Genomic DNA, 13,120 nt, shown 5'->3' on the forward strand with positions numbered 1-13,120 from the left:
TGGGGGTATGTACCACTGAGCTAAATCCCCAGCCCCTTGATGTGCTTACTCTTATATAAGTAAAATCCTATATACATTTCCTCAGTGTCTGGAAACTGTCTTTTTAAAAAAACATATTCTTCTAAGATAATGGTGTCTGTGTCTTCCAGTTTTTATGAAAGTTTATGCAGGCCTGAATTATGTGGGCTTCTTTTTCTTTGAACTGCAAAACTTCTCACAAGAAGAGAGAAAAAGTGATTTTTATTTTGAATAAAAATAATTATGTCTCATATAGTTTCCAAATTAGCAAATTTTAAAATGAACTGTGTGTGAAAATGGTGCTGTCACCATCTTAATGGAGGAATAATTTTTACTTTTTATGTAAGCACTGGGTTGCAACTGCCAAGCACAATGGTGGATGTTGAATTCACAGCCTGTGTGCTCCATATCAGAGGGAGCAAGTGCCAGGAGGACTAGCCAGAGATGGAATAAATAAGTCACTGAAAAGAGATGCAGATATGATATTTTAAATATGAATATATTGACCTTAGAAAATTTAAAGTTGAGGGCCCGGGGATTTAGCTCAGTGGTTCCTCTGCTTGCCTGGCAAGCTCAAGGTCTTGAGTTCAATCCCTGGTATCAAGAAAGAAAAGAAAAGAAGTGAAAATTTAAAGTTGAGTGTAGAAGTATTAGATGAGTTTTCTAAAATGCAGATGCTTGGCTACTCCTTCAAGCACTAATATCTAGGCAATAAAAGAACTCAAAAAAAAAAAGAACTCAAAAAAATTAGACAGACTGTTATTGTCATGTTTGTCAGGGAATAGATTTAACACAGGATACATAATTTATAAGATTATTTTATAATATTCACCCAAAAAGTCAAATGAAGAAGAGTGCAAGAGATCTATCCATGCACTAGAGACCCGAAGAATTCAGTTGAGGACTTGGATCCTGAGGCAATGTCCTGTACAAGTCCAGCTGAGGGCCTAGAGCACCAAGCAATGTCTCATGCAAGTCCATATCAAGGTCCTGCACAGGGAAGGCCCAAGGCCAGTGGTGGAAGCTAGAAAGCTGGTACTGAGGAGGTGAAGGATTTGTGCCACCAGGCTGAAGGGTCTGCACTAAAGCCAGGAAGTGATGCTCAAGGAGAAGATCAGAGCTCCCTGAGAACAGCAGCCATTACTAGGACAGTGAAGCCTGAGTTCCTCCAACAATGAAAACAGCTGAGTTCGCATCAGGAAAACCAGGCCCAGCAAGCTTCTCCAGGAAAATCAACAACAAACGATCTTCCCTCCAGCTCTCCTTTATGCTTTTGGAATCAATTCTCAGGTGGATCTTCTGCACTCAGAACCATGCTAACTCAACTAATCTGGGTGTTTCAATTTGACCATTAGTTAAACCACCACACATACCAAAGTTGGGGCCCAATCAAAGACCGTCAATTGGAATGAATAGTCACTTCTCTGATGAAGAGGTACAAATGGACAATAAATACATGAAAAATATTTGGGTTCGTTGGGGAAGACAAATGCAAAAAACAAATAATACTAGGGTTCTACCTTATTGCAGCAAGAATAGTCATTAGAAAAAAATTGCTGGTGAAGTTGTGGAGAAAAAGAAATCCACATTGTTAATGAGAATGTTTACTAGTGCAACCAATATGAAAATCAGTATGGAGATTGTCCCAAAAAGTAGAAATACAAATTCCATTTGATCCAGATATACCTTTCCTGGGTATATTCCTGAAAGAGCTATATTCATTAAATTATATACCCATAGTGGCACAACTCACAATAGCTAAAACATGAATGTGGCCTATTAGCCATTAACAAATCAATGGAAAAAAAGATGGGATAGACACACAATGGAGCAGTACTCAGCCACAAAGGGGGATACATTTGAGTCATCTGTAGGAAAATGGATGGATTGGAAGAGTGTATACAATACTGAATGAAAGAAATCGGTTACAGAAGGTTAAATACCACATAATTTCTTAATATGAAAAACCAAAAATATAAAGATTTAAATATTTAAAATAAAGAAACCATGTCAAAAAACATGGAAGTAAACCTTGTAGAGATGGGAAGAGGATTGAAAAAAGAGAGAAAAGAAAAAAAAAAGAGAAATCGAGGGGCAAAGGGCTTAAAATGATAATATATTAATATATACAACATGTAATATATATTAATATATATCTCCATCCTCTCAGCTTAATTTAATCATTATGAATCACAAAATATACTAAAAAAGAAATTTAAAAATAATAAAATAAAGCACAAATGCTCAGCTGCTAACACCAAAACAATGTTTAGAAGGTGTTCAGTGAGCCTTGAAGGACTGCTTGATTTTCTGGGGAGTTTCTCACTACAGTCAGTGGCACAGATAGTATTTTAACACAGAAATCCAGGTATGGTCTGGGGCTCTTGGAAGGATCATCTGTGTCAGCTTAAAGGGATTAAGGAATGTGCAGGTATGTGGTGAGGACCATTTCTAGGTGTGTTCATGAGAGGGTTTCCGGATGACACAGCCTTTGAGTCCATAGGCAAAGTAAAGATCCGCCCAACCAATGCAGCTGGCAATAGATATTGACTGAATACATAAGTAAAACACAAGGTAGAAGAAAAATCTATTCTCACTTTTTGAGCTGGAGCATCTCTTTTGACCTCTGTTTTCAGGATGTTGCTTCCAGGTTGTCTTCCCACAGGAAGCACTGATCTCAGCCTCTGACTTCAGGCTTTGGATTCTCAGGGCTTCAGACTCCAGACTTGCACCAGCAGCCTTCCTGGTTCTCAGGTCTTCAGTCCTGGACTGCAAGTAACATTATCAGAGCTTCCCAGTTGATCTGAATTCAATCATCAGATTTCCTTTCTTCTTGCAGACACAAGTTCATGGGGCTTCTTGATCTTCACTGCCATTTGAGCCCATTTTAATAATAAATTTACATATATAGAGACACACAGGAAGAGATAGATATGTAGAAAGCACACAGAAAGACACATATATCTTCTTGTTTCTTCCCATGGCGAAATTTATCTTCGATGGTGAAATTTTAACCATATCTCATGGAAAGAGACAAAATACTTTTTAAAAACATCAACAGGTAGTCTTATAGTGATTTGTACATTTCAGTAGAAGACACATTAAGTCATTTCCACCAGTGCTTTCTTGTTTCACTGCCTTTATGATAACATGGTTTGGTCTATAGAGCCATAAAAATTTTAGTTAACTGAGGGAAATTAAGTGATTATCATAGATTTGAAAAATAAACAAAATGTGAAGGATTTCTGGAGTACTGCAATCAAGACTTTCAGGAATGCATTCTTTCAAAAAATCAACAAAGATTAAGGGAAACATTTATAAATCAAATTGTACAGAACCTTGTGAATCAAACAAAGCTTAGAACTGACCCAAACAAATGAGTATTCAAAGATAACTGATGAATCTTGATATAATAAATCAGTATTAGTTTTAAAACATTTGGGGAATATTCAACATATACACTGTAGCACCACATGGTAGCAGAAACACAAATTTTATACAAAAAGTCTAGAAAAGCAATAAATCCTAGAAATAAACACAAGCAAAATACTAGAAAAAATGTGCAACAATATAGCAGTGATTGATCAAAAAGCTAACAGATTGGTGAGAATTTGCCAGTGACTGACAGAAATAAGATAACTAAGACAGTAATAAGATAAATGGGGAAAATCTTTCAACACAAAAGAGGAAGGCTGAAACAAAAAAACACAAAAGGCATAAGGTACTTAATATATAGTTAGAAAAATGACATGTAAATTCAAACATATCAATAATTATATGAATGGACTAAAACTTTAATTGAAAGGTATATTAAGACCTACTTAATCAAAAGGTCCAAATACTGGCTGTTCAGAAGAGACACTAACTACACTCAAAATCACAAATATATATGATTCTATGAAGATAACATCCAAAAAAGAGCTGGAGAAAGTATGCTCAAGTCAGAAAAATTCTTTAACTCAGTGATTGATAATGGCAAGTAGAAGAAACAAAAGTAATTTTACCATTATTCTTTGGACAAATTATTCATTGGATTAAATACAGCAAATTATCAGAAATATCATCCGATGGATAACAAAGGTACAACTCCAGCTTAATTCAAGATTCTAACACCAATCTCAATAACTGATAGAACAGGTAAAGAGAGACCAGCAAGGCAAGAGAAGACCTGGGAGGCACTAGGAAGTCAGCTGACCTGAATGAAATCTCTATGATAACAGTTAAGGAACAAATGTTTATGGTGCACATCCTCACATGGATGATCTTGCCACTTTCGAGTGGAAGCTTTTTTGTGTAGCAATCACTGCCGTGAATTTTAGATTATTTTTAATTTCCCTGACAACAGCCTCTAGCTAGCAAGATTCACACTGTGCTGTTGTCTAAACAATTAATAATTATAACCACTTCCAAAAATCTGCTCAGAGCAAAAGTAGCCACGGTAGAAACCCCTAGTTCACTGGGGTCTGTCATTTAATTAAAAATTTTAATTTTGTCTAATTTGGGATGCATTGAATAATGTTAACAATCTATTACTATTACTATTACAATCCTAAGCTAGGCATTAAGGGAGGCTTCACTTTCATCAATTCTTGGACAAAATCTAGTTGTATAATTCTTAGATGGAAGAAGTTTAAAAATGTGATTTTACTTCAGAAACAATACTGTAAAATTTTCCTGCATTGCCTAAATATGAAAATACAATTCTAAGTGAAACTTGCCTACAAAAAAAAAGAAAATAGTTCATTAAGGGATAAAAGAGAAGGTCATGAAAGTAAAGTTGATTTTGTTTATTGAAGTCATTTTCTTAGTTTTACAAACACAGAAGCCTGGTTGCTTCTGCTGACTGCTTTCTTCAGAGCCTCTTTGACTTCCTTGTTCTGGAGGCTGCAGATCAGAGGGCTCAGCATGGGGATGGTCACAGTGTAGAAGACAGAGGCCATCTCATCTGTGCCCAGGGAGTGGTGAGAGCTGGGCTGCAGGTACATAAAGATCAGGGTCCCGTAGAAGATGGTCACTGCCAGCATGTGAGAGCCACAGGTGGAGAAGGCTTTGCGTCTTCCCTCAGCCAAGCACATCCTCAGGATGGCAGCAAAGATGAGCACTTAGGAGACAAAGACAATCAGGACAGAGGAAAGGAATGTGATCCCAGCACAGATCAAGAGGCACAGCTCTTTGGAGTGAGTGTCGGAGCAGGTGAACCTGAGGAGAGGCATGTCATCACAGTAGAAGTGATTGATGATGTTGGAGCAGCAGTAGCAGAGGTGGAAGGTCAGGGTGGTGTGGAACAGTGCCATCCAGGAGCTGTAGCCATAGGGTATGGCAACCAGCTGTGTGCAGAGGCCCGGGGACATTCTGACCATGTAGACCAAAGGGTCACAAATGGCCATGTACCTGTCATGGGCCATGGAGACTAGGAGCAGGCACTCTGAGACCATGAAGTTGAGAAAGCAGCCTAACTGAGCAGCACAGGCATGAAAGGAGACCACGTTTCTTTGGTACAGGAAATTGCTAAGCATTTTGGGCTTGATGACTGAATTGTAACAGAAATCAACAAAAGCCAGGTTCCTCAGGAAGGAGTACATTGGTGTGCTGAGTCTCGTGTCTGTTCTGATGACCAGGATCAAGCCCAGGTTGCTTATGACTATGACAATATAGATGGAGAGGAAGGCTGAGAAGAGAGGCATCTTCAACTCCTGGTGGTCTGTGAGGCCCACAAGTATAAACTCTGTCACCTGTGTGCAGTTTTCCTGAGCCACGTGTCCTCAGGACATCTGCATGACCAAGAACAGAAGAGTTCTTGTTGTTGTTGTTGCTTTATTTCTTGGTACCGGGGATTGAACTCGAGTCCTTGCACTTGCAAGGCATGTGGCTGAACCACTGAGTTAAATCCCCAGCCCAAGAGTTTTGATGCTTTGTCAATTTAAAAATGGAAAGAAAGAAGGGAAAGGAAAAATTATGAGAAAAGAAAAAAACGGAAGCAAAGTCTATGTAAATAGGGAAGGGTAGAGGGGGCGAAGGGTGTACAGGTAATGGGGAAAAAATAAGAACCAAGATATATCATGTACAGGTACAAGCACTCAATGATAAATGTAAATGTATTGTAGACCTAACATGTAACAATAAAAGAATTTAAGCAAAAAAAAACTGTAATAGCAAATTTACATCTTAATGGCTAATGTAATTAACCTTCAGGTCTCATGAATGATTCTATCATCAATATAAGGGCCCTAAATTTGATATAAAATGGTTCAAAATTATTTTATTAGAGAAGTGATGAAGGACGAGGAGCAGTATTATTGAGAAAGACCTCACTGGCAAAGCAAACTTTCAAGATGCATGTCAGAGAAATGAAGATAGAAACTTACTAAGTTGGGTGGGATTCTAGACCACATCTCCACACTGTTTCAGCAGGGCTGTGAGATGGAGTTTGATTAAGTGTAGATGACAATGGCTTCCACTTCTGTATCTTTATAGTAATTCGAGATAAGTCAAGAGATTACATGTAAGAGAGTCAAATTTTCATCTTCGTAGAGGAACATTATCAAAATCCCTGATATCAATATAAAGTCAGTGTTATCAGTTAGGAATCAAGTTCATCTGGATAAACACTTTTATAGGTCGGAGAGTAGGTAGGTGGTGGACAGGGAAATAAACAGGGGAAAATGAAGATTTATGAGTTTATTTTAACTACCATACATACATATTATTCCTGGCTCACTTGATGGAAACTGGTTAGAAAAGTGTGACTCTAAGTGCAATTATCACAGGTAGTACCCAGATCTGGGTGAACAAATACTACTCAATAGTTTTATATGAATTGGAATCCACATTTCCTTATGAACTACTATGTTAATCTGTCTTTTTCTCTCCTGATTGAAAGAGGCACATTGTTATGGGGAAGACAAATACTAGACTTGGTGCATAACATGATTTCTTTAAAAATACCAATCTATTTAATCCCATCAAAGAGGAGAAGGGTGTGCTATTGCTAAGTCTCAGTGGCCTGAGTAAATTGATGAATCTCAAATGTTTGTTTTGCTGTTGCTTGTACGTCCCATCACATCTACAGATTTCTCAGTAGTCACTTGTGTCTATTTATGTATCAGGGTCCTTTCCAGAATCAACTAATACCTCTGTTTACTGTATTTTTTAACTCCTCTACACAACTTCTCAATTTTTGTTTCTTGATTACTATTTTGCCAGTGTTGAGGATTGCACTGTTGATTTAAGTTCTGCAAGGTTCCTCAGGTGGGAATTTTCCAAGTGACAGTGAGATTGACCTGTGGGAGGACAGTCCTGTGAGGGTGCTGATCGATGCTCCAATCACATCACAAGCTGGTGGGTACCCTCCCTGAGACTCCTCATTGCTGACTTTCATCTCAGTCAACAGGCTGAACTCCCTAAGGTAAAGTTATTCTCTGCTCCTTTCTACTGCAGCCTTGAGTGTGGAGTTATTATGTGCAACTGGCTTCCAAGGACTGGGGAGCCAGTGTTCATGTTCTCAGGGCCAGAGCAAGTCCATGGATTACTAGGGATTTTTGTGTATGGGACATTAGCCTGTTACCTCGTATTTCTAAAATACGCACTCATTTATTTCTTTCAGTGCAGTAAGGCAATTATTTTATAATTAAATTCCATTGTAAAATTTTATGTTGTTTACTTTTTTGTTCAAATTCTTCTGGTTTTATCCATTTAAACACATTTTCACTTGAGCCTGTGATATTTTGATCTAGCTCCATCTCCTCCCACATCTCTGTCTCTCCCTTTCTCCCTGCATCCCTCCCTTTCTCCCTGCATCCCTCCCTTTTCTTCCTTCCTTCCTCCCACTTTTTTCCAAATCTCTTACTTTCTGACAAGATGTATTCTCTGGACACATAAACTTCCCACTCTTTCCTACCAAGTCTCAAAAGAGTCCTGACCTCCTTTGTTGATGAAGATTATAAGGAAACATTTTTTGGTTTCTTAGAGTTTTTCTTGCTGCTGAGATGTCTTCATAGTTCAAGAACTCTTCAGTTCTGGCTGGAGATTTAGATCATTGGTTCTGCCACTTTCCTGGCAAGTGCAAGGTCCCCAGTTTGATCCCTGGTACAAAAAGCAAAAAACAAAACAAAAAAAACCCTCCTCAGTTATCAGAGCAAGAAGGCACACATGTGTCCAAGCCATTTATGCACATAAATCTATACCTATTTTTATTTCTAACACCATGCAACTGTATCATGCTGAATGTAGCTACATTCTTTTTAACATCAGGTTTAAAATTTTTCCCTAATAAACAAAATCTCCTCTTCAAAAAGAGAATCCTGGCTTAAAATATCTGCCTTTCATTTATCTACGTAATATATCAGAATTGTTAAACTACATCTTCATGTAAAACAAACTCATGGCTAAACCACATTGCCATTCACATTTCACTTTGCCTATCCTGTATTCTTACAGACTCTGCTCTCTCTACTGCTACCTACATCATCCAGTTTCTCCAAACCCACTACAAAAATTCTGTTTCACTCATTCTTAGCACAGTAGATTGTGTTGTTACATTCTATATTTTCCGACTCCCTCTGGTCATCTGAATTATTTATTTTTTATCATGCATTTGCATGTAATAAAGTTTGCTCTCTGTCCTGTACACTTCTATGAGTATTTGAAAATGTTGTAGTGTTACATATCCACATTGCAATAGGAAGTGGAATAGGTTCACCACCGTCACGTCCTTTGTATTCCTTCTGTGTAACCATTCCTTCCTACATTGTATCCTTCAGGCTTTGGGACACCACATACAAAGGTCTATATTTCTATTCATAAGTCATGTTTTTCTTTTACATGTATTCCTAAAAGTAAAATATTATGCTCATTACAGGCTGACTTTGTTCACACCAAGTGTGTGTTGAAGGTGCATTCCTTTCTTTGTGTTTCCTGATAATTCACTGGCATTTATTTCTGAGTGGTATTTCTTTGTTTGGATGTACCAGAGTTTGATTTTTTCATCTGTTGAAGGAATTTGGCTGCTTTCAGTTTTTGTCCATTATCAATAGAGTTGATATACATACCCATGCTTGGATTTTACATAGCATAAACCTAGTCAATTGGGTGAACATCTAGACTTGTGATTTTTTAGTCATACCGTGAGGATCTACACCTTTGAGGATAGATGTTACTGGAAGCCATAAGCTTTGGTTAAAACAATTTATTCACACAGGCGATTTTTTAAAAAAATGTGAATTCAGTGGCTATTCTTAAAAAGGTCAAGATTGTATATTATGTGAGATAAAAATAATAGTAACAACTATAATAATAATCAAAAGACTAATAGATCACTGATAGATTTCATAGGATATGGCCTCACAATTACAAGGTGTACATGTGCAATCTCTTATTAACGGCTATGCAGGTTAACAAAAGCAAATAACGGCAGGAAATCTCAGAGTTGCAGAGTCATTATTACAGTGTTGCCTCACAATATATCATTAACATTTCTAGTTAAAAAATTTTGGACACTCAAAAACGAGCAACTTTTGACTCACAAAACCGATAGTCCATAGAAACAGTGTTTGAGAAGCCCTGACTTTAGTCTTTGTAGATAAAAACTTCAAAAAATTAAGGCAAAATGTTTTATCAGTCACAAATTTTCCTTGATTCTGAGGCTAATATTTTCTTGTAAGATTATGTGTCCTGTCTTGTGTCACAACTATTATGCCTCAAAATTTACTGGCTTTAGTTGGAGAAATTTTTCGAAACAGAGCCCAATATAAGCAAGGCAAACCTACACGTAGAAGTTAATGTATCGTCTTCAGTCAAGGTCTTAATTTCTGATCCTGTCTCCAAATCCAAATATTAAATATGGATTTATATTCTTGAACTTGTTCTTTGATTCAGATAAAGAGAAATGACCACACCTATACATTTAAAGTTGTAAATTAGATTTAGGTATAAATTCATTGCCCAGGAACAATCAGGAAACAGAAAAACATTTTTTTAAAAAACAAACCAGCTAAATATTTCCTCTAATGATGTAAAGAACTTGAATGAACATGGTCCATTAAAAATTAATGATATTGGGCTGGGGATTTAGCTCAGTGGTGCTGCCTCCTGCCTTGCAAGCAAAAGGTCCTAAGTTCAATTGCTGGTACAAATAATAATAATAATAATGATATTACAAAAAAGTAAATTCATTTTTCCCACGAAAAAGAATAATAATTTGTGAAAGGAGAAAGGTAAATCTTTAAAGCATGAAAGTAATATCTTCAGTGGAATTCTGTGATTAATTTAAAAAGAAATCTCATTGATTGAAATAAAGGAATGTCTATTACACTAGTCTTAGAATTTTCAAAATATAAAATCAATGGTTGCATCTGTTTACAAAAGCAGCATTTTAAAATGCTATGGTTTTTGAAATATAAATTTCAGTTCCATATAGGTAACTTGGCTGTAAAATTCAATGAAGTCATATGTAGTTAGTTTTTTAAGAACCAGTGATCCACTATGCTTACTTGTATACACACACACACACACACACACACACACACACACAGAGAGAAATGTACGAAAAAACTCAACTTTACATATCGTGTTTTGTTTCTTTTTCTCCATTCAAATTTAATAATTTTTAGAGTCTACACCTTTCCTTACACCTGGAAACCTTTCAGGTGTGTCCTGCCTACTCCAGTACATAGCCATTAACAGCAACTTATTCTTCTACTTCATCTTTCACAGCACAGTAAGTTTCAGTTCATTCCATAATTTATTGATCATCAAACCTGAGCATCTCTTGTTGGAATGCCAGTAAGCTGAAAAGACAACCATCTGACTCTTCTTACTGTGTCATAACAGACAATGCAAATCTTCTCTGCTTCCATTGGAGATCTAAAGTTACATTGGCTTACAGGAATCACAGGGATTTGTCACTAAGCTCTTAAAGGCAGCCTTCACGTCCTTGTTGCACAGGCAACATGGGGCTCCACATGAGGATCACCAGTGTGTAAAACACAGAAGCCATTTTATCAGTGTCCAGGAAGTGGATGGTCCTGGGCTGTAAGTACATGAAGAGCAATGTCCAGTTGAAAACTGTGACAGCCATCATATGTGACCCGCAGGTAGAAAAGGCTTTCTTCCTCCCTTCTGATGATTGCATCCTCAGAATAGACAGAACAATGTTGAAATAGGAAACTAAAACTATTGTCACTGATGAAATCAAATGTGTCCCTGCAGAGAAAGACAAGTATATCTGTAATATAAGTATCAGAGCAGAACAATGCCGAGAGGCGTAATATCACAGTAAAAATGATTGATTATATTGGAAGAACAAAAAGACAGGGAGAACACACAAAGTGTAAACACAAAGGCTGTGAAAAGGCCATAGAGGTAGGTAAGGGACACCAGCAGCAGGTGGACCTGCAGAGACACCACAGCCATGTAGCGCAAGGAGCTGCAGAAGGCTATGTAGCAGTCATAGGCCATCATGGCCAGCATGAAGACCTCAGCCACAATAAAAACCAGGAACCCCACCAGCTGGGTGGCACAGGAACAGTAGGAGATTGTTTTCTTCTGTGCTAAGAAATTGTACATTTTCGGGGTGATGACAGTGGAGTTGCCCAAGTTGATGAGAGCCAGATGTTGGAGGAAGAAGTACATGGGGGTCTGCAGTCTGGGATCCACACTAGTGAGGGTGATGATGCCCAGATTCCCTGATGTGGTCAGCACATAGATGCCCAGGAAGACGAGGAAGAGGAGGAAGAGGGACACCTGTAGCTCAGGATGGTCTGAGACCCCTGTGAGGATGAACTCAGTGACCTGGGTAATGTTTCTTGGGGCCATGCAGGTGTTGGAAATTCATCTGTTTAGGGAAGTAAACAAGAAGTGATTACAAATTAATGTGACTTCTACTATTTCCCTTAGAGGACAAGGCAATTCTTGAATAAGATTTTTTTTTTTTGTAAAAAAGACAAGAATTGGTTTGAATAATGGTACCCTGTAAAGGGAGGAAGTTGGTCAGTTTCCAGCAGAGGAATCCTATATTTATGATGTGAGATTAGAATTTTACAAGAGTTTGAGAAGATAGAAAAAGGGTCTGGGCAGCAAATGTGATTTTCTAAAGGGTGCTTATCATGCTGGATCTTTGAGCACTCGGAGACCTTCAGGCAGCCCTGGTGTGGAGTTTAAAATTAGGATTGCAGTTGCAAGGCCCCTTGCTCTGTCCTACAGGAGGTTTTCAGCTTTAGATCTGGAGATGCTAAGGAAACATGCCCATGTCTCTTAGAGAAGAATGTTCAGGGCCCTGGGAGAAATGCATGGGCCTGATGTCATGACATGTTTGTTTTTGCCTTCTAAGAGCAGTATGTTTTCAACTAGAGTTCTTTGTTGCTGAATGGATCCCAAGCCACCATTTTTAACATTATCTAGGCTTGGTTATCAAAATCTTCTTGGTTCAAAATGGCATCTAATGATTGTTACTATTGTCATAAATAGCCTTGTCTTTGGCCCATGCCTACATAAGTGAACTTCTTACAGAATCCAGTGATTTTCATGGTTATCTGGACCATGACCCCACAGACCTGTTGCATAATCTTTTTTATACTTTGTTGTCCAATTCAGACTCTAAGGAAATGGGCCACCCATACTTGACAGTCAGCAAATTTAAGGAGCCCCTAGAATGTCTCAGTTCAGCTGGAAGCCATGGTTAAGACACTTCCGCCTTTGTATAAGAATTGACTTTGCTTGGTTGTCAGGGGGAAAATGTAGCAGCTGCCCATTAGCATGAAAAAAACATGAAAACTTTACCAGCTCAACTGAGGCGATTTCTTTGAATCACACACTCATCTAGTTCAGTTATTGAGCTCAGGGTTGTGTGTGTAATGAATACACTTACAATGTCATGGAGCAGGGATAAGGAAGCATAATAAATCAAATAAATAACCTAGAACCATATAATATTTTGAAGATTTACTTTCTTAAAATTTCACTGAATTGCAAATATGTTCTTAAGTTGCAAACATTTGAAATTATTATTCATATGTCTCAACAAGTGTGAGTCAGCTTGAGAAATTACATGATGCTAAATTATCCAAACTTTCATTCCAATTTCTACATTTCAGGTTGATTCCTTGTA

The 13,120-nt window shown here is 37.7% G+C and overlaps 2 protein-coding genes across 2 annotated transcripts; both read right to left on the reverse strand.

Moving 5' to 3' along the window:
- Window positions 1-4,814: 4,814 nt before the first annotated feature.
- LOC101721477 (olfactory receptor 8U9-like) lies at window positions 4,815-7,757 on the reverse strand. The gene is given in 2 exon segments (XM_087207873.1): window positions 4,815-5,779; window positions 7,679-7,757. Coding segments are annotated over 2 exon segments (1,044 nt in total).
- Window positions 7,758-10,884: 3,127 nt separating this feature from the next.
- On the reverse strand, window positions 10,885-11,829 carry LOC101722780 (olfactory receptor 8J3). Its single transcript, XM_004869893.2, is given in 4 exon segments — window positions 10,885-10,960; window positions 10,962-11,225; window positions 11,227-11,271; window positions 11,273-11,829. Coding segments are annotated over 4 exon segments (942 nt in total).
- Window positions 11,830-13,120: the final 1,291 nt, after the last annotated feature.

This window comes from Heterocephalus glaber, unplaced genomic scaffold, assembly GCF_053883595.1.
Source record: "Heterocephalus glaber isolate CG9 unplaced genomic scaffold, H.glaber_assembly_v1.0 deba00000896, whole genome shotgun sequence".
Lineage (NCBI taxonomy): Eukaryota > Metazoa > Chordata > Mammalia > Rodentia > Bathyergidae > Heterocephalus > Heterocephalus glaber.